This window comes from Gymnodraco acuticeps, unplaced genomic scaffold (genome assembly GCF_902827175.1).
Source record: "Gymnodraco acuticeps unplaced genomic scaffold, fGymAcu1.1, whole genome shotgun sequence".
Lineage (NCBI taxonomy): Eukaryota > Metazoa > Chordata > Actinopteri > Perciformes > Bathydraconidae > Gymnodraco > Gymnodraco acuticeps.
The window spans coordinates 168,687-191,017 of NW_022990132.1; the positions used below are offsets into that span (position 1 = coordinate 168,687).

Here is a 22,331-nt window from a genome sequence, read left to right on the forward strand (position 1 = left end):
GGACTGAGAATCTTCTGAACCTGGGACTGGAAGACCTCTTCTGAAACCTGGGACTGGAGACTCGTCTGAACCTGGGGACCTGGAGACTCTTCTGAACCTGGGACGTGGAGACTCTTCTGAACCTGGGACGGGAACTCTTCTGAACCTGGGACTGGAACTCTTCATGAACCTGGGGACTGGAAGACTCTTCCGAGAAAAAGCTGGGACTGGAGACGCTTCTGGAACCTGGGACTGGAGACTCTTCTGACCTGGAGACTCTTCTGAACCTGGGACTGGAGACTCTTCTGAACCTGGGACTGGAGACTCTTCTGAACCTGGACTGGAGACTCTTCTGAACCTGGGACTGGAGACTCTTCTGAACCTGGGACTGGAGACTCTTCTGAACCTGGGACTGGAGACTCTTCTGAACCTGGGACTGGAGACTCTTCTGAAACCTGGGACTGGAGACTCTTCTGAACCTGGGACTGGAGACTCTTCTGAACCTGGGACTGGAGACTCTTCTGAACCTGGGACTGGAGACTCTTCTGAACCGGGACTGGAGCTCTTTCTGAACCTGGGACGGGAGACTCTTCTGAACCTGGGACTGGAGACTCTCTCGAACCTGGGACTGGAGACTCTTCTGAACCTGGGACTGGAGACTCTTCTGAACCTGGACTGGAGACTCTTCTGAACCCTGGGACCTGTGAGGACCTCTTCTGAACCTGGGACTGGAGACTCTTCTGAACCTGGGACTGGAGACTCTTCTGAACCTGGGACTGGAGACTCTTCTGAACCTGGGACTGGAGACTCTTCTGCACCTGGGACCTGGAGACTCTTCTGAACCTGGGACTGGAGACTCTTCTGAACCCTGGGACTGGAAGACTCTTCTGAACCTGGGACTGGAGACTCTTCTGAACCTGGGACTGGAGACTCTTCTGAACCTGGGACTGGAGACTCTTCTGAACCTGGGACTGGAGACTCCTCTCTCCTTTGAACCTGGGACTGGAGACTCTTCTGAACCTGGGACTGGAGACTCTTCTGACCTGGGACTGGAGACTCTTCTGAACCTGGGACTGGAGACTCTTCTGACCTGGGGACTGGAGACTCTTCTGAACCTGGGACTGGAGACTCTTCTGAACCCTGGGACTTGGAGACTCTTCTGAACCTGGGACTGGAGACCTCTCTGAACCTGGGACTGGAGACCTTCTGAACCTGGGACTGGAGACTCTTCTGAACCTGGGACTGGAGACTCTTCTGAACATGGGACTTGGAGACTCTTCTGAACCTGGGACTGGAGACTCTTCTGAACCTGACATTTTCCAAGTCAAATCTGCATGTGCAACAAAAAAAAGAGGACAATTAGTTAGTCCCACGACAATTCACATGAGAAAAATCTGTCTGCATGCATAAACTCAGTTTGACAACAAATGTTGTGACTTTGAAAGGTCCCATGTCATGCTTTTCTGGTTCTGACCCGTCCACTTGTTGTTATGATGGTTTTTCTGCATGTAAACGGTCTGCAGAGTCACAAACCCTCAAAGTAGACCCTGAAGCGAGTAAAACTCTAACACAGAGAAGACCTGTCTGTGCTGCCCCAGAACGCCTCGTTGGAGATTTCTCTTTTTCCATTGTTTTCTTCCTGAGTATAGTGTCGTAACCATGCCCAGGTCCAAATGGACCAATTCGTGGAGCTCCTCTCACACACACACTCAGCCTTATCTTTTCTCAGCCGCGGCTCCGTGGATCTCCACTCACAGTTCAGGCTGAGTTCCGCGGTGTCTCGCTGTCTCGCAGACCCCACGCAGCAACCAGGAAACGACACCAGTAACCCAGCTCACACTGTCCGCTCCTCGAGTCTCAAAGGGCGGAGCAGCGAGCCCCGCAACGTCCCGCCAACACGGCACCCAGACCCCACGCAGCATTCTCATCCGTTTGTCCTTACTGGTGTCATTTCCTGGTTGCTAACAAACGCCATTGTAAAACATACTCACTGATGTTCAGCTATAACGGTGGTGGACCAATCAGAACAGAGTGGGCGAGCTGACCAATCAGAGCACAGTGGGCGCACAGAGTGAATACACATACTATACAGAGATGCTGGATGAGAAACCAATGTGAGTTTGGAACATTGAACAATGTAAATCTATTCTAGTAGACTTCAACAATGGAATTATGATCAGTAGAAATGGCCATGACATGGAGCCTTTAACCCTTTAAATTTCCATTGGGATGTTTTGACAGTTCCTGTTGAGTTATCAGTCTGTTCTGGTCTGAAAGAAGAACCAATGACTTATTAATATAGAGAATATTTACGATGTTTTCAGTTTTATTCTGTTCTGTTTAGAGATGTCCCGATCCGATCACGTGATTTTCAAAAGATCGGAATCGGGAGGGAAAAAAATCGGGGCTCTGGATTTTTTAAATGTAATGTTACAAAACAAAAATGACCATGTTCACGTCTTAAAGTCATCCTGAGACCTTAGTTTTGGTTTAAAATTACACAACATCATGTGTTGCTGTTCTTTTGGGCTTGTCTTCAGACCTGGTTGCTTATTTCTCTCAAAGCAACAGAGTGGGCGCAGTGTCTAATAGTAGCAGCTAACGAGAGGCTACGTTCAGCTGGTGACTCGGGAGTCGGGATGGAGAAAATGTCAGGAGTTGGGAAGTATTATAAAATTGAAAGCGAAGGCAGTGTAACAGCCAGATGCAATGTTTTCAAGACGGAGGTTCCGCGTGGTAGAAAGAACAGAGCTACGTTCAACACGACCAATCTAATACTCCACCTGAGAAACAAACACCAACAACAACACGACGAGTACACAGCGGCCACTCAGGTAACGGCACTGAAACAACCTTTCAGAGACTTTTAAAAGGAAAGAGAAACTGCCCCAGAGCAGTGAAAAGGCCACAAAAATAACAGCCAAGAGAGCTGAGTTCATCGCGTTGGATGACCAGCCGTTATCTGTTACCTTTTCTTTCTCTTTCTCTTAATGCATTGCATAAAGATCGGAAATTGTCAAAATCAAATGATCGGAAGCAAAAAAAGGTGATCGGGACATCCCTAGTTCTGTTTATATCACCCAACCGAACTAAAAGAAAAATGCCTTTGAAACAGACTCACATTCCTGCATTATTGTTAGTGTTTTACAGCAGATTACAATCAGCTCATTCAGAGTTCAGATGGAATTTGAGGATTATTCCTGCTTTTTGAAACTGCAGTCATCATGCGTTTCATTATTGGTGTTCTGTTCAATCAAAAATAACCCTTGAGTAAAGAATTGTAAAGACTTTGCACTCACACCTGCACACTTATGTAAATATATTCATGTTCATTCAAATGCTCAACTTTTCACTGTGATATCTCTTTTCAATAGTTACTTATCACTTTATTTTTGTTGTATTATTATTTTAATTTATATTCTATTGTCTCTTTGTTTACCTTGTGTGAATCCTGTTTTTAACTCTGACCCTGTTGCTGCTATAAACGCCTGGATTTCCCCGAGGAGATAAATAAAGTTCCATCTTTTCTTAAAGGTCCCCGATTACACTGTTCTTCATCAACATATCACAGGTCTCAGATATATCCAGAGCCTGTCTCTGATTGGCTGAAACACCAAACAGATCATTGCAGCATTACCCATAATCCCCTCTGTTTCAGCCCTGTTTCAAAAGAGCTGATTCTGGGTCCATAGCTTTAAAAACATAATGAATGCAAGAGAATTCTCCCCAGAGTCTCAGCTAAATGCTGCCGTGATTAAACTCCATATCATGTTCCAAACCACATCAAGGATTGTCTCTGAAACAGTATGGAGCTCAAACTCTTTTTCTCTTTCCGGTTATACCACAAGGTGAGTTCCTTTTTATTTCCTGCTTCTTCACACACATGCTCTCCAGCACAGGTTAGCTCTGAGTGTTAGCGATGCTAATGTAAACACCGACCATATTACGTCCAAAACAGTCGGGCATTGTTTCTGATAGCAACGTCTCTGATTGGGCCGTGGGTCCACATTTCAGATATTACGTCATATCGGACGCAAACCTGGATCAGCTCCGTTGTTCCCCGTTTTTAGAGATGTGGGTACCACCTTGTGGTACAAAAGTGCATTTTGCATGACAGGACACCTTTAAAGCCCATATGTGTTGAATGGCGCCGTGTAGGGCTGAACGATATACCGTGTCATGGCGATAACCGCGGTATGCGCATACGCGGTATTCACACCGCAGGGACGTGCGGTTTTATTCTTTTTTTTTTTTAAATGCTAACGCACTTTAGCACAGAATTCAAAATAAAGATACCCTTATTACTTATCGAAACTGCACATACAATATATCCGATTAAAGCTGAGACTCCACAGATTATTTAAGTATCACAACACGTACCTTTTACGGAGCTTTTACGGGAGATCGTCTCACCGTAGCTGTCAATCTGATCAAAAGACGTGTTAGTTTTTCATTAAAACGAGAAAGAAAAAACGCGGCTGAATCGGCTGATCCATAGGTTGATAATGTATCTGTGGCTTTGAAGCAATTGTTTATAATCCATAATTCCATTTTTATGTAAAAATCTTGATCACAAAAGTTAGCTGCTAATGGTAGCCACCTTGGTGGTATGCAGCTTCTGGTTTTGGCTACGCGTCGTCACTCTCACTCCTTATTTGTTCATGTGTTGGTGTGTGTAGAACTTCCCCTGATATTTGACCTTTTCAGACAGATTTAGCACCAAAAAAAACCTCTTTTGGGGCCATTTGGGTGGATTTTCCATATCTCTGGCCCACCTTGCTGGATTTTGACATGTGACATCTCTTTCTGACCGTCAGAGCCAATGGAATCGAGGGGAAATCACACAGTCCTTATTTGGTCATGTGTGTGTGAGAGACTTCCGCATAACCAAGACCGGATGCAGCAGCCACTATGGTGGCTACCATTAGCAGCTAACTTTTGCTCTGCGATATTTACATAAAAATGGAATTATGGATTAAATAATTTTTTTATACAGAAACGTTAAAAACCTATGGATTAACCGATTCAGCCGCGTTTTTTCTTTCTCGTTTAATGCCATTGAACACGTCTTTTGATCAGATTGACAGCTACGGTGAGACATCTCCCCTCGAAGCTACGTAAAGGTACATGTTGTGATGTCTGTGTTTGCTTCCCCTGTCCGAGTTCAGATCACTCAGTGATGATACTATATACCTAAATAATCTGTGGAACCTCAGCTTTAATCGGATATCTTGTATGTGCAGCTACGATAAGTAATAAGGGTACTTTTATCTTGAGTTCTGTGCCAAAGTGTGTTAGCATTTTTCGCTCAGGGGTCATTTAGATGCTTCTTATGAGACTTGTGTTTTGTTTTGGTATAAAATGGTTTGTATCGTCAGTTAGCTGAGATTATTTCCGTTAATCTGGTATAACACATTAATAGGTTCTTAAATATTACGATCCCCTGAGACACTGTCGTGAAAAAAAAAAAGTAAAGTACCCGCCGGGACTTTGGGGTTTAACAGGTTAAAAAAAACGCGATATATACAGCAGGGGGGGAAAAAAAACGCGATTTCAGTTTTTTTCAATACCGTGCAGCCCTAGCGCCGTGTATCAGTGATTACATTGATTTGAGACCAACGCAGGACCCTAAGCCCCTCTCCCCAATTATCAAATTACATTTTTCGTGCTTTTTCTAGCATTTGGACTATCTGTGTTATATGTAAGTACAAACAGCCTGAAAACTAAAGTAAGAGCACGTTATATTTTACCCAGCGGAGAGAGTCTGTGATGGGGGCGTCGTCCAGGCTGCTGCAGGGCTCCACTGGGAGGAAGGAGTGCACCAGGATCCGACTCCTCCTGGGATCACTGGGAACAAACTGAGGACAAGGAGAAATATAGGAGACGTAAATATGGTTGTTTTCTGTTGGGAAAACACTGAATGTCCTCTTCCAGTATGAGAGTAACGTGATAACAAAGGTATCCCAACTGTAGCTGTGAACATGACAGGATGTGTGATCACCTAGAAGAGCATCAGGACTGTTTGAGGCAGATGATAGCTATGTGGTTAACATGATGATTCAGCATTATAGAGAGGCGAAGTCCCTCGGGGGAGCTCCATGGGACCTTATTTCAGAAAAGTATGTAAAAAAAAAGAATTACACATATGATGTTTGTCAATTTAAAAGATAATTTTACAAGTCAAAAAAAAAGAAATGTGTCGTAAAACTGTGAATCAACACTTTTTTGTGTGTGAAACGCTCAATGAACTACATCTCCCGTCTCGCACAACACACCAAGACGGCCGTCACGTTGGAACACTTCACTTCTTTCTTTCAGAACGAGGCGGAAAGTATTACACTTACGTGACTCTGGAAGTTGTAGTCTTTCTAGTTGCGTATTTTTCATCGTCTTATATTTCAACAGTTTTACGACAAACTGTGACTTTTTGACATGGAAATGATTTTTTAAGATTGACAAACATCAGATGTGTAATTCGTGGCACAATTCGGGATCGAAAGATAATCTTTCTCTCTCCATTGACTTCAATGCATAATTTCTCAGAAATAAGGTCCCATGGGGCGGAAGTAGATGGGCTGGACTTGGCCTCTATTCAAATGAATGTCCACTAGCTTGCAAAATCTCCTCTATAGTGATCCCTCCCTCAATTTGTTTTAGATTCCAGTCAGAAAGCGACCAATTTGCACTCTCCATGGGCTGATTTTGATAAATGTTGGGTCTATTTGGCAGATTTAGGGGACTCTGGATAATTTGGATTGGTCAGATTGCCTATTTGCTCATTTGTTATGCTGCTTCAACGCAAAAAACGTCCCAATTTGGGATCATTAAAGTACAACTTATCTTATCCTTATTTGAAAATGTGTCCACAGTAGCGGTAATACTTTTCATCTTGTTCTCTCCATTTCCAATGGTTGCAACACTATTCATGGTAGTCAAAATCAGCCCACAGAGATTACAAATATCGCCACTTTACTTAAAACTGACCTTCTGGTTCCTGAAAATGGATTCAGCATCCTCAATAACCCCAAAACCACTCCTAAAATGTCCAAATCGGCCAAGTTATTATTATGTTTGACTATTTTGGGATATATGCTAATTCATGCAACTTATGCTAATTGTGCTAATTGCCCAACATGCCGGTTAGCATCCGGCAGTTTCTATGTGCTGGGGACCCTACTACACATTTCTATCATTAAACTTTTGGGGTACTCGACATGTCCGGGTTCACTAAGCTGGCAACGTGTTTACTAAACATCAAAATAAGAATGAATAGCTAAGGTCGACATTTTGCCCCCAAGAGCGAGAAGCACATGTCGGCTAACACGTGCTTACTTTAGCTAACGTGAGCTAACTTGAGCTAGCATTAGTTCACCGATAACTAAAACAATTTTAAAAAAGTGCTCCGAATTGAAGGCAAATTCGACAAGTGTTGATTTAAACAGGTTTTGTTTTACATGTTTCAATTTCGTTTGAGTTCCATCTTATTCAACCAGTAAAACGTACCTGTTTCAGAGCTTCTACAGGTGTGGTTGTCAATGCCCGATATGCCTCCCTGCCCTATCTGCAGTGCGCATGTGCGAGATGTCCGCCATATTTGACAACTACATACGGCAACTCAAGTAGGACACTTGACACAGTGGCTTTTGGCAAAACACAAAATGAAAACTCGAGAGAGATGACTTACTTATTGTTATCACAACGTGACTTCACTATTATTTAACAACTCTTTTTATTGGGTTCTTTTATTTGGGGTTACGTACATTGTCAGAATAAGTCAGAAATTGATTTAACTTCTGTTAGTCAGCTATATGTCATACATTGTTGCATACATTCACAGTAAATATGTATTCAGTATGATAGCTGTCTAACAGAAGTTAAATTAATTTCTCACTTAAACATATTATTCTTCCTAAAACATTTCATATTACAATTTGACGGTTTTGTAACCTCTGAATAAACAAAGTATTTAAGCAGATTAGAAACCCTTATTCTTATTATTTGCCTGGGCTATTTGTTAATATTTTACCCAGTTGAGAATGTGCCTAAAAATAAGCATAACCCAGCATGAATTCATTTTTCTAGCGGTATAGAATAGGTGAATATTAAATATGTATTTATTTATTCGAAATTCAAATGTTCAAATGTTAAACACGTATACCCACAAACTCAACATTATGAATTAAGATAAACAATTGTCAGATTTCTCATGTATATATCATTTCAAATAAAATAATTAAAATTATCCAAAAAAAGTCAGGATTATGAAAAAAATCTGAATCTCCCCAAAATTCAGAAAAGTTAAAATTAAAAATAATAATCAGACAAGTCAGAATAAAATAAATAAATAAGAAAAGTCTGAATTTTCTTTAAAAAATAAATTGTGAATAGTCAGAATTATCAAAAAGATATCTGAGTTGTCCTGCAGGGGGCGATGATGAGCCGTCTGCCGCACTACTGACTGAACTGCAGACGAAGAAGACATTTTGATGTTTTGGAGGCAACAAAACAGACATGTCGGTCAGCTAACTCGTCTCCATGGATACAGTTTCAATACTCTCTCTCTATATATATATTATATTGTATTAACAGTTGTGATTTAATGGAGAGCAAAGCGCCTTCTCTGCTGAATGCGGTCCCTCCTTACGGACATGTTATAACCAGCGAGAAATGGAGGAATTCGTCCCTTATTCAAAGCTTAAAGGGTAAATACATGAGTTTACTTACCGTTACATTAACGGCCCAATTCCAACCGTGTTATCACGCTAACGTCTGGGGCGTTACGTGTGCCAAACCCCGTTCGCTGTTTTCATGTACATTTCAATAAAATGCAGACAAAAACAAGGTGTAGAAAATGATAATTCACATTCTATCTGTCAAATACTTCCACTCATCTATTCCGCTCACATGTCCTCAATTTAAAACGTGCACAAAATGTAACCATAACAATCAATCTAAATATAAATGTTACATGGGAAGAAAGCGATGCTTGTTATTGGTGTTAATGCCGAATTCAATTATGTTCAATACGTCTAGTTAAAAGAAACTATGTTATAATTTATTGGTGATTAGAGTCATTTTTAATGTGTTTGGCCTCCTTAAAGTCATTTCGTTTAATTAGATGTTTGTCATTATGCAAATTAAAGATTTAATTATTTGTTTTAATATATATATTGGGAGGGATGAAACCCTCTTTAATGGTCACACATGCAGAGCACACAGCACACACAGTGACATGTGTTCTCTGCTTTTAACCCATCCTAGTACCAGGAGCACTGGGCAGCTATTGTACAGCGCCCGGGGAGCAATGGGAGTGGGGGGTTGTCTGGTGCCTTGCTCAAGGCACCACGACAGGGCAGGAGCTGAACTGGGACCTCTCAAAGTAGCAGTCCATACTCTAAGTCTGTTCAGGGACTTGAACCGGCGACCCTACAGCTCCCAGTCCAAGCCCCTCCTGACTGAGCCTTTAACTTTACTTGCTACTTGGCGGTGGTGGAAGAAGTACTCAGATAGTTACTGAAGTAAAAGTAGAAATAGTTTAAGTCCTTCAATTCAATTTGCTCTCAAGTACAGGGGTACTAAAATATACTTTAAGTACTAAAAGTACCCATTATGTGTGGCTCATCTTTGTATTAAAGGATTGTATTTTACTGTATTTATTGATGCATCATGTGTTCTTCACTTTAATGTTGCATCTGGTAAAGATAGGGTTTATTGTTATTATTTTATTTACTGCTGGGTAACCTATAACAATACACCATCATTATTTTGTGGAATTAAAATTGTATTTATAACCTAAATCTGCAAAGTAGCTATTAACGTAAGTCTTAAATAAATGAAAACAGTAAAAAGAACAACATTTGCCCAAAACATTTTGTGAAGTAAAAGAATAAAGTATGTGGAAATTACAAGTACCTACATTTCTACTGAAAAGCAGTACTTGAGTAAATGTACGTTGTTACATTCCACCACTACCACTAACTAAAAGGTCATCTCCATATTTGATGGACTGAAAACGGCATTTTCTACCATTGTGTATGAAAAACCACTCCTAACGGTTAAGTTTGAGATAATTGTTCTGTGGCTGCAGCTCTAATACACAAGCTCTTCTTCTGCTGCAGGTGGAGGAGTGAACATCCTGTTTGAGAATGAGCTCGGTGTCGCAGATTTCCACCTGCCCAACAAAAGCTGCATCCTGTACGTGTCAGAGTGCGACATCATAGCAGGAAACAGCTACAAGAGGAAACTGGTCCGCTACAGAAACGTGAGTTTAACGAGGACACAAAGCAGTGTTTTCTCCGTGTTGTTCTGCCTGATATGATGATGATGATGATGATGATGATGATGATGGAGGAGGAGGAGGAAATGAATCAATATATTGTACCTGAACTTTAAGGGCTGACTCTTGATCTACACTACAGTGATATGTGTCCCTCCTGTTGTACAGACCAGCAGCAGTTTCCAGGAGCTGGTGCTGGTGGAGAAGACGCGCCTCAGTGAGCAGAACTTCTCCGCCGTGCAGAAGTTTGTTGTGTTGGACCTGGGTTTGACTCTGCTGCCGGTCAGCGGGCAGACCGAGGCCTCGCAGCTCATCAGTCAGATCGTGAGTCAGTTACCTTTTATCTTTTCATAGGATCCCAATCAGCACTAGCTATCCTACCTGGGGTCCACACACACTTACAGTCTAACACACATTTACACATGACAGCCACATTTTAATGTTAGCCGTATCGACCCTGCATCTGGAAGTCTGTTTTAGTATTAAAGAGTCACACTCAGATCGTGGTGTAAACAGCATAAAGCTCTGTTAGAGAAATCTCACTGGTCCCCGGCTTGAGCTTCAACCTCAGGATCCATGTATCTGTGATCCTCTCCAGAATGGAAGGAGTCATCACATACAGAGCATCAACTAGTTCCTGAACAGTGTCCTTCACATGCTGATATCCAAGAGAGGGAGTTACACAGTCACAAGATGGAGGAATAGAAAGCAGTATTCAATGTTTACTTCAGATTAGCTCCACGTCAGAAATGAGCATGCTTGATGTCTGTCTCCATAGAGGCTGAATCCTCATGTTAATCACATAGCTATCATCTGCCTCAAACAGTCCTGATGCTCTTCTAGGTAATCACACATCCTGTCATGTTCACAGCTACAGTTGGGATACCTTTGTTATCATGTTACTCTCATGTTGGAAGAGGACATTCAGTGTTTTCCAACCTGCTCTGACGGTCTCCAGGTCCACGGGGAGGGTCGAGAGAACCCCTTCAGGAGGAGGAGTTCCTCTCGGCTGCTGGACCCAAAGGTCCTGGTTCTGGTGCAGCGAGTCCCCGGGGTCGGCGGGGTCAAAGCTCTGGCGCTGCTGCAGGAGTTCTCCAGCGTCCACCAGCTCTGCAACGCCGCCCCCCACGAGCTGGAGCCCATCGTGGGTCAGGCTACAGCTCAGCAAATCCACAGCTTCTTCCACAAAGCCACTGCTGCTGGAACCTGAGCTCTCAGAGTCTGGGGTCTGATAGGTGTGTTGCTTAGTAAGGACATATTAAGTGTCTTTCCTTTGACGTGTGTCACAGTAGAGGCTTTCATGTTCAAAAAGGTCTTATTTCATGTTAACCCCAATATAATTCAACATGAACCTCCTTTGTTGTAACATCACACAATAAATAATATGATACAACTGCTACCCTGCTGCTAATTTAGCTTCTTCCACAAACCCACTGCTGCTGGTAAGTAAGGACATGTTATTCATGTTCAGGTGTATATCAGTATGTAGTGTCTCTACTTTAAAGAGTCCTCTCCTGCTGATGTTCAGGTGTATATCAGTATGTAGTGTCTCTACTTTAAAGAGTCCTCTCCTGCTGATGTTCAGGTGTATATCAGTATGTAGTGTCTCTACTTTAAAGAGTCCCTCTCCTGCTGATGTTCAGGTGTATATCAGTATGTAGTGATCTCTACTTTAAAGAGTCCTCTCCTGCTGATGTTCAGGTGTATATCAGTATGTAGTGTCTCTACTTTAAAGAGTCCTCTCCTGCTGATGTTCAGGTGTATATCAGTATGTAGTGTCTCTACTTTAAAGAGTCCTCTCCTGCTGATGTTCAGGTGTATATCAGTATGTAGTGTCTCTACTTTAAAGAGTCCTCTCCTGCTGATGTTCAGGTGTATATCAGTATGTAGTGTCTCTACTTTAAAGAGTCCTCTCCTGCTGATGTTCAGGTGTATATCAGTATGTAGTGTCTCTACTTTAAAGAGTCCTCTCCTGCTGATGTTCAGGTGTATATCAGTATGTAGTGTCTCTACTTTAAAGAGTCCTCTCCTGCTGATGTTCAGGTGTATATCAGTATGTAGTGTCTCTACTTTAAAGAGTCCTCTCCTGCTGATGTTCAGGTGTATATCAGTAGTGTAGTGTCTCTACTTTAAAGAGTCCTCTCCTGCTGATGTTCAGAGGTGTATATCAGTATGTAGTGTCTCTACTTTAAAGAGTCCTCTCTCCTGCTGATGTTCAGGTGGTATATCAGTATGTAGTGTCTCTACTTTAAAGAGTCCTCTCCTGCTGATTGTTCAGGTGTATATCAGTATGTAGTGTCTCTACTTTAAAGAGTCCTCTCCTGCTATGTTCAGGTGTATATCAGTGTGTAGTGTCTCTACTTTAAAAGATCCTCTCCTGCTGAGTTCAGGTGTATATCAGTATGTAGTGTCTCTACTTTAAAGAGTCCTCTCATGCTGATGTTCAGGTGTATATCAGTGTGTAGTGTCTCTACTTTAAAGAGTCCTCTCCTGCTGATGTTCAGGTGTATATCAGTATGTAGTTGTCTCTACTTTAAAGAGTCCTCTCCTGCTGATGTTCAGGGTGTATATCAGTATGTAGTGTCTCTACTTTAAAGAGTCCTCTCCTGCTGATGTTCAGGTGTATATCAGTATGTAGTGTCTCTACTTTAAAGAGTCCTCTCATGCTGATGTTCAGGTGTATATCAGTGTGTAGTGTCTCTACTTTAAAGAGTCCTCTCCTGCTGATGTTCAGGTGTATATCAGTATGTAGTGTCTCTACTTTAAAGAGTCCTCTCCTGCTGATGTTCAGGTGTATATCAGTATGTAGTGTCTCTACTTTAAAGAGTCCTCTCCTGCTGATGTTCAGGTGTATATCAGTATGTAGTGTCCTCTACTTTAAAGAGTCCTCTCCTGCTGATGTTCAGGTGTATATCAGTATGTAGTGTCTCTACTTTAAAGAGTCCTCTCCTGCTGATGTTCAGGTGTATATCAGTATGTAGTGTCTCTACTTTAAAGAGTCCTCTCCTGCTGATGTTCAGGTGTATATCAGTATGTAGTGTCTCTACTTTAAAGAGTCCTCTCCTGCTGATGTTCAGGTGTATATCAGTATGTAGTGTCTCTACTTTAAAGAGTCCTCTCCTGCTGATGTTCAGGTGTATATCAGTATGTAGTGTCTCTACTTTAAAGAGTCCTCTCCTGCTGATGTTCAGGTGTATATCAGTATGTAGTGTCTCTACTTTAAAGAGTCCTCTCCTGCTGATGTTCAGGTGTATATCAGTATGTAGTGTCTCTACTTTAAAGAGTCCTCTCCTGCTGATGTTCAGGTGTATATCAGTATGTAGTGTCTCTACTTTAAAGAGTCCTCTCCTGCTGATGTTCAGGTGTATATCAGTATGTAGTGTCTCTACTTTAAAGAGTCCTCTCCTGCTGATGTTCAGGTGTATATCAGTAGTGTAGTGTCTCTACTTTAAAGAGTCCTCTCCTGCTGATGTTCAGGTGTATATCAGTATGTAGTGTCTCTACTTTAAAGAGTCCTCTCCTGCTGATGTTCAGGTGTATATCAGTATGTAGTGTCTCTACTTTAAAGAGTCCTCTCCTGCTGATGTTCAGGTGTATATCAGTATGTAGTGTCTCTACTTTAAAGAGTCCTCTCCTGCTGATGTTCAGGTGTATATCAGTATGTAGTTGTCTCTACTTTAAAGAGTCCTCTCCTGCTGATGTTCAGGTGTATATCAGTATGTAGTGTCTCTACTTTAAAGAGTCCTCTCCTGCTGATGTTCAGGTGTATATCAGTATGTAGTGTCTCTACTTTAAAGAGTCCTCTCCTGCTGATGTTCAGGTGTATATCAGTATGTAGTGTCTCTACTTTAAAGAGTCCTCTCCTGCTGATGTTCAGGTGTATATCAGTATGTAGTGTCTCTACTTTAAAGAGTCCTCTCCTGCTGATGTTCAGGTGTATATCAGTATGTAGTGTCTCTACTTTAAAGAGTCCTCTCCTGCTGATGTTCAGGTGTATATCAGTATGTAGTGTCTCTACTTTAAAGAGTCCTCTCCTGCTGATGTTCAGGTGTGTATATCAGTATGTAGTGTCTCTACTTTAAAGAGTTCTCTCCTGCTGATGTTCAGGTGTATATCAGCATGTAGTGTCTCTACTTTAAAGAGTCCTCTCCTGCTGATGTTCAGGTGTATATCAGTATGTAGTGTCTTCTACTTTAAAGAGTCCTCTCCTGCTGATGTTCAGGTGTATATCAGTATGTAGTGTCTCTACTTTAAAGAGTCCTCTCCTGCTGATGTTCAGGTGTGTATCAGTATGTAGTGTCTCTACTTTAAAGAGTCCTCTCCTGCTGATGTTCAGGTGTATATCAGTATGTATTGTCTCTACTTTAAAGAGTCCTCTCCTGCTGATGTTCAGGTGTATATCAGTATGTAGTGTCTCTACTTTAAAGAGTCCTGAACTCCTCTAAAGGGCGTCCTCAGATGTCCCTCATGATGTATCACAGTGTTCAAATCAGCTGTTCACACACACCCCAAAACCTTATAAACAACATTATCACACACTTCGTACTAAACTATCTCAACTGTGAAGAGGTATGTTCAGCTCATCTGAGAACAGCTCATGGTGTTCTTAATTATATTATTTGGTGCAGTTTTAATAAAATCAGCTGTTTTTTTACGGTAATAACAAACAAACACATTTCATCAGTTATTCATTTTACTTTATTTATTCCAAAGAAAAGAGATAATTATTATTTTTGAGACTTATTCATAAAATGGTCTTCAGTTGTGTGAGCCAATATGCAACATTTCCTATATAATCAATGATTAGACAATAAAAGATAGATTTAGCATCAAGACATGCCAGGAAAGTACAAATGCTTCTCATTTTGAATATGTTGCTCTCGATGATTTCAAAGGCAGGTAATAGAGTTTTTAGAATTCATCAGATCGTTTCAATAAATGTAGTCAAATCGGTTTGCGGTTTTAGTAGCAACGAAAATATTTACAGAAAAAAATGCATTGATCACAATCTGATAATAAAGTGTAAACAACGCCCATCCCCTAAAACACATACATTTATAACATTACATGATATTGAACCTGATTTCAAATCAAAGGGTTGTTCTACTCAGTGTGATTGACAGGAGAGATGATCAGAGGGGCAGAGTTTTTACCACCATTGTTCTTATAAGGACTAAAGTATGGGTAGAGTTTCTCTTTGAAGCAGCAGCCAGTGAAGGAGTAGATCAGAGCTGCAGCATCAACATCATAAAAGGAGACCAGACCCTCCTCATAATCCACAAACACCCCCACCTTCTGAGGCTGAGACTGCAGAGAGAGACGGACTGAAGGACTAGCAAGAGCTTTGTACTCATTTCCATTCCTCAACCATATCGTCCAGTAACCTTTCTGAGGAGACAGTGAGATCTCTCCCTTCCTGTTGATCAACTCTCTGGCCACTCCTAGATCCCAGTCAGTCTTCCCTTTAACCTGAACCTCGTAATAACATCTTCCTGAAGAGAAACTCTGCTTTGCTAAGACACAAGCACACAAATCAAATCTCTCTGGATTGTCTGGGAGATTCTTCCTCACATCACCATCTTTCACTTGTTTTCCATCAACAGACAGGATGAGTTTGGGTTGTGCTGTATCAGGATCAAGAGTCACCTCCACCTCAGACTGCTGGACCCTCTTCAGCTCCACCTCAAGCAGCTTCTTCATCTGTTTCCTGAGCGTCTCCTCCAGCTGAGTCACAGCTCTCCTCACAGTCCCCTCATATGAAGGTGGACGGACCCTGACTTCTGCCCAGTTCTTGGTGGGTGGAGCAGCGTTCAGGGACGTGAAGCTTTGGAGGAGGTGGAGCTGGTCTTCAGAGCGTGAGAGCTGCTCCACCTCAGAGCTCCTCTTCTTCAGCTCAGAGACTTCCTGTTCCAGCTCTTTGATGAAGCCTTCAGCCTGTTCCTCTGTCTCTCTCTGCTTCTCTTTGATGGTGTTGATGAGCTCGGCCTGGCTTCTCTCAACAGACTCCTTCAGAGCGGTGAAGACCTGAACACCATCTGCTATCTCTCTGTCTGCTCCTTCCTTACTGAGCTCCACTGAGCGATTCATCTCCTGGATCTTCAGTCGTCTCTTCTGGATCAGCTGCTGAATTTCAGCCTCTGTCTTTCCCCAGCTCAGCCTTCTTTCCTTCATATTCTTCTTTCAGAGGAACAACATCATGTGTCTTGTGGTCTAAAACAGTGCAGAGCATGCAGACACACACCTGGTCGGTCTTACAGAACAGCTCCAGCAGTTTATCGTGCTTCACACACATCCTGCCTTCCAGGTTCTCCTCAGGGTCGATCAACTGATGTTTCTTCAGGCCTGCTCTTGTCAGGTGAGGCTCCAGGTGAGTCTCACAGTAGGACTCCAGACACACCAGGCAGGACTTCAGGGCCTTCAGTCTGGTTCCAGTGCAGACGTCACAGGGAACTTCTCCTGGTTTGACAACTTGTCGCTCTGAGCTGCTGCTGCTGGCTTTCTGTTGAGCTGACTGTCTGAACTGAGCAGCCATCTCAGAGATGAAAGTGTTGACCAGCAGCTCAAGCTTTATGTTAAAAACCTCTTTACAGTTGGGACACTGATAGGGGAATTTAGTGTCCCAGTGTTGAGAGATACAGGCTTTACAGAAGTTGTGTCCACATGGTGTGCTGACTGGATCAGTGAACACATCCAGACAGATGGAGCACAGAAACTGATCTTCAGTCAGCAGACAGCTGGCAGCAGACATGTCTACACTCTGAGGACTAAACGTGTGAAGAAACACAACTTAATTACATATTGTCTATTTGAGTCCTATTACGAACGCGAACATTTTAACAACCCCAACGTCTTGTGTTAGAAATGTATAGTAAAGGTCCCCAGCACATAGAGACTGCAGGATGCTAACTTTTCGGGCAATTTGCACAATTAGCATAAGTTATGTTATTAGCATGAATCAGCATTCTCTACCAAGGGGTTAAAGATGGCTCAAATGTGCAGTTCAGATGGTGTATTTCTATGAGGAAAATGAAAACGTAGACCAAACAACCAAAAACATTTAGTTTTTTTGTTGACAAGAATTCGAAATGGAGTCAAAAAAGTGATTTTTTAATATTATAAATAAAATCTGGAAAATTATAGCAGCATTTAGTTTAAACTCTAAAAAACACAATGTGTAAGCTCTATTCGTTTTGGGGGATTTTGCCATTGTTGAACAGAGGAGTGAAACCTCCTTGCTGAGCATCACTGAAGTTAATAGTTAACAGTAAACGTTATCAGCTGTATAAAGGCCGAGAGCAGTTATTACAGAAACAGTGCGGCTGAGAAAGAAGGGTTCAAAGCTCAAGGCTGCTCACCACAGTGTGTCACAATTATATTAGAAGAAATATCTAAATGTTATGCTTTTTATAAGTAATTCCAAGAACTTGAAGCATAACACCAGATGCCTTGCTTTGGACAGTCCAGAATAAATCGAATACTTAGATACTACTTTGTTTAATACAGTCATTTATAAAGATGTTTTCAAATACAGGAAATATGAAAATAAGTTTAAGCTAATGCTAGCTTTGGCTGCATTCTGTCTAACCTTCCTCACCCAGAGTTTACAATGTATTTTCGGCTGTTGCTAATTTCTTAAATGACACATTTCTATAGTATAATATTCTTTATATGGTCAAATGGATGTAATACAGTCAGATTCAGATTTTAATCCAACTGTGATGTGAATGCTGTATGAGAAACAGTCGATGTCATCTTAAGGACTAAGTACATATCCTGTCTGATGTGCCGTTTATTGGCTTATTGTCATAATGCAGAGTATGAACAGCCCCCCCTTTCAGGAGCCTCGTGTTGCAGCTCATCTGCAAAACTGACTTTTGACTTTATTTATACCCACTGTTTAATTTTCATGTTTTGAACTTGTTAGGATGTGGCAACACTGCACATTGTGTTTATTGCTGTGGTTAGTTGATGGTTCAATGTGAGCCCCATCAACAGACGTTCTACTTCCTGAAATGTCTGAAAGAGTTTGAAAGATTCACATATCTGAACTCAAACCTGTAATAAAACATGTCACGCTCTCTTAAAGGTGGTCACATTATTTGTTTTTGTAATCGTTCATTCTTTATTCCACTTTTTAAGTATTTGTATTTTAATGTCTGAACACACCGCTGCGTCTGTAACTAAAGAATTTCCCAAATTGGGATCAATAAAATATATATATATATCCAATTGTATTTTTCCATTAATTAGTATTATCTTATTTAAGTATTTTTTTAGAGCAAGTTAATGTGTTGGTGTCATGTTGAAATCTTGAATGTAATCTAATTAAACCCCTACTCATCCAGTAAACAGAACATTATACCAAAACGTAATAATATATAATATATATTGTAATAATGCTGCTACTGAATCAAACACAAATATTATAATTCACTGTGATAATAAATAGACTTCTGTTAAACATTTGCCCTGAGAGGAACTTCCTGTCTGAGTAGAGCTGCGGGTTTGAGTTTACACCGGATGTTGAAACACAGGAAATATGATCAGCTTTTCAAAGACAGACAGCAGTAACTACAGAGAAGTTGAGAAAGAAAGGGTTATAAGTTAACGGCTGCTGGCCCAAGTGTATAACAGTTAAATAAGTTGTACACTGTAAATGTCAGGCCTTTACAGACAATACAAAAAGAGAAAACATTTGTTTAGTTGTTTCAGGTTTGAAGAGTGAATATGGATGTTAAATTCACAAATTAGTATGAATAATCTTAAACAAGAACAGGATTTTGAGCCATGATGCCTGTTTTTAAAGTATAAACATTCAGAATGCATGACGATTCCTTCAAAGGTTTTGTAATAGACGCCTAGTACTCGAGAATTTATAAAGTAATAATACATGTGAATGATTGAGCTCATTAGTGGCCTGACTGGCCTTTCTAATTTGGTCTAAAAAAAGTCAATGATGATCATTGTGAAGGGGTGTCCAGCCCATCAGTGGCGGTTCTAGACCAATTTGACTGGGGGGGCCACTGGGGGGCCAGTTATTTTCTGAGGGGGGCATAATAAATGCAGGACGAAAAAGAGAACTAGACAATATGAAGTAATTGCGCATAAGAAAACAATGCAATACAGTTATTGGTATTTGTTTCAGTACACTTATTTATTTCAGATAGATCTTATAGTTATTACTGTTAGCTTCAGCTTCAGTTATAGTGCAATGTTTGCACTAACACCATATTTATATAAAAATAAAGGCAATGAACAGTTACATCTCTACTTTACATAAGGGTGTCTGCACAATCCCACATTACAGCAACAAAATCCTGCGGTTTTTGGCAAACCGAGTACCAGAAAATATACATTTAAAAAAAAAAAAAAAAAAAAAACTTTTCATTGTTAGGGGGGCCACAGGGGGGTCAGAGGTCAGTGTTAGGGGGCACTGGCCCCCTGCCCCCCCCTAGAACCGCCCCTGCAGCCCATATCAATAACATACCAAACTACAGGCTAATGTGAGATTCAGAAATTAATTTTAAAAATCATGTTTTCATGTTATAGTAGGCCTACCTTACATGAACCTGTTTGAAAGCTTAATGACCCCATGATGTGATTATTTATATCTTACAACCTTTAACAACTATATGTAGATGTTCATAAATATACATTTATGTATAAATACACGTGTAGCAGTTAGACAAACATAATTAATAGATGATCTCATTATTACCTATTTTATATGTACTAAAAAATAAAAATAAAGTTTACTAATGCTGCGTTCACACCGGACGCGATGCGAATATTCACTTCGCTCTAATCGCTCGAGTTTCACCACGGCTGCCAGCTGTGTTTACTCGCATCATTCAAACAAGACGCGCTGGCTCGGGAGCTACAACTACAACAAAATGAACATATTTTACCGTGATTAAATTGTAATACACGTTTCTAAATGATGCCGAAGTAACAACATACTGATACCGGTTAGTAAAAACCATGAATTAATGCTTGACAAGTCTGCAGGCGGAAAGCTTTTAAAATGCTTGTTTTCTGAATGGAGATTGGGTCGACCAGGCTAAGCTAACGTTGTATATGCTCAGTCATTCCACACTCATAACAACGGCCTACAGACATAAATAAACCAGCGACTGTATTCGCCATGACACAGACAGTCTGTGGTTTGTACTTGTTTAACTTTTGTCCAGTTTCTGAACAGATATGAGGAGCTGTGATCACTCTTCTCTCTCTGTAGTTTTACATCGTTCATTAAGGCTGTCTGACTGATCCCTGTCTGCTGAAAGTCACTTTAAAAACTAACGTTTGTATTCCAGCTGCTTGTTGGTTATTAAACTAATAGTAAAAACGCATTTAGGCTAAACTTAACTAATCATATGCGTTTTTGCTGTAATATCATCTGGAGCTTGATGGTTCTTGTTAACATCACAATTGTGTACATGTGTAAGGTCCTAAATAAATTCAATAGAAAACCATTAAAAACACAATGTGTCCATCTCCATTACTGTCACATCATGCATTTATTCATGTGATAAAACTGCTGCAATGCTGCTTATTCTGCTATTAGAGTCAAATTACATTTAAAGAAGGCTAAAAACGGCTTAAGGCCCGGACACACCAAGCTGATTTCGGCCGTCGATAGATGTCTCGCCGTCGATGAGCGTCCTGTCGCCCTACTCAGATTGGTGTGTCCCGCACCGCCGTGTCTTTTCGGCCGTGCGGACACTGTCGGCAGAAGAACCAACTCTGATTGGCTGTTCAGATTGCTGTGGTAGCAGCGGTACTTTAAGGTTGCCAGCCACAATGCTTAAATAGTGTCTTTCTGCTTCAGAGAGCTGAAGTGGAGGAGCTGATTTAAATTACATTATATACTGCTGGGTAGCTTGTGAAATTCACCATGGGATCAATAACATTTGATCCTAACTGAAGAGTTTATCGCCGGCCACAGAGGGTAGCGTCACTGCTGTCGCTGTCCGGATATGCCGTGCTCTGACCCGGTAGTGCCGAGCGGCCATTTTAGTTCAAACATTGTTCATTCACTCCGCCTCGAGTTGAGACGTTCATCCACTCATTCATGTAAGATTGTTTCCACTATTGTTTGGTGTGTTTATATTCTGTGTCGTTGTATATATATTTGTATTGGTCATGACATGCATGGATGTAGTACTTTGTCAGCTTATCTTGCTGCATTGCTCTGTTTCAGGGTGTCGTCATCCTTGTCATTAAACTACCAAAACTGACATTGAGGAGTGTGTTTCTTCACTAACCTATAATAATACATGATAAACTATTTCTTGATTATATTTTATGGTAATCTGAATCTTCAAAGTTACTAAAGTTATCAAATAAATGTAGCGCAGTATAGAGCAGTGGTTCCCAAACTTTTTGTGCCCAAGGCAGTAAAAATCTCAAGGCACACCTATTGTGAAAAATAGCCCTTATAACACGTGTTATCACTCATATCATGTAAAATATCTGTAAATGTGCATAATTATTTACTAATGCCAAATAAAATGTGACAAAGACAACTATATTACGAAATATTTCCGAAATTAATTTGAAACTTTATCAAATTAGGCTTCATCAAAGCAGCAACACACTCATTTAAACCAGACAGGTCACAAAATAAAAAATGAGGCAAAGGAAACTCAGCAGAAATTCAGCACAGAGAACTGTCAATGCAAGGAAGCTGCATTGTCCATGGTCCTGAACTACAAATTATAAATTATAAATGTATTACTTTAAAAAAAGTAATATATTACACTACTTCGTTACTATCTACATAAAGTAACTCCTTACTTTACTCGTTACTTTACTCGCCGAGCACGTACAAACTGCGCATGCGTGAGTGGCAATAACTTTCCTTACCAGCAGGTGGCGGTAGTGTGTATTTGTCATTCAAAACAGGCAACAACCGGAAAACAGAGAAGAAGAACAGACAGTGATATAAACAAACAACTAATAGCGTGTGCGGTAGCTTCACCTTAGCATGTGTTCTTTGCAGGTGTGTGTTGAGGTTTGACCACGTGGTGTTTCCAGCAGTGGATAACAGCTTCTGGCCTGGACACAGTTTGCA

The 22,331-nt window shown here is 41.1% G+C and overlaps 1 protein-coding gene, 1 long non-coding RNA gene and 1 pseudogene across 2 annotated transcripts; 1 reads left to right on the forward strand and 2 right to left on the reverse strand.

Annotated features, from left to right (window-relative positions):
• Window positions 1-1,078: 1,078 nt before the first annotated feature.
• On the reverse strand, window positions 1,079-7,535 carry LOC117546536. Its single transcript, XR_004569028.1, has 3 exons — window positions 7,483-7,535; window positions 5,730-5,837; window positions 1,079-1,309 (listed from the first exon to the last, which is right to left on the reverse strand). It is a non-coding gene; the product is annotated as an uncharacterized LOC117546536 (long non-coding RNA).
• A 927-nt stretch (window positions 7,536-8,462) lies between these two features.
• faap24 (FA core complex associated protein 24) lies at window positions 8,463-11,654 on the forward strand. Its single transcript, XM_034216765.1, has 4 exons — window positions 8,463-8,681; window positions 10,098-10,240; window positions 10,424-10,579; window positions 11,214-11,654. The coding sequence occupies exons 1-4, from the start codon at window positions 8,579-8,581 to the stop codon at window positions 11,463-11,465; spliced, it is 654 nt and encodes a 217-aa protein (XP_034072656.1). The 5' UTR covers window positions 8,463-8,578; the 3' UTR covers window positions 11,466-11,654.
• Window positions 11,655-14,945: 3,291 nt separating this feature from the next.
• Window positions 14,946-19,108, reverse strand: LOC117546547 (annotated as a pseudogene).
• Window positions 19,109-22,331: the final 3,223 nt, after the last annotated feature.

What these genes read in the sequence shown, in the direction of transcription:
- faap24 (XM_034216765.1), top strand. Translation starts at nt 8,579, where the DNA reads ATGGAGAGCAAAGCGCCTTCTCTGCTGAATGCGGTCCCTCCTTACGGA. An exon ending in AACTGGTCCGCTACAGAAAC is followed by an intron (nt 10,241 to 10,423) that starts GTGAGTTTAACG and finishes CCTGTTGTACAG; the next exon opens with ACCAGCAGCAGTTTCCAGGA. An exon ending in CGCAGCTCATCAGTCAGATC is followed by an intron (nt 10,580 to 11,213) that starts GTGAGTCAGTTA and finishes GACGGTCTCCAG; the next exon opens with GTCCACGGGGAGGGTCGAGA.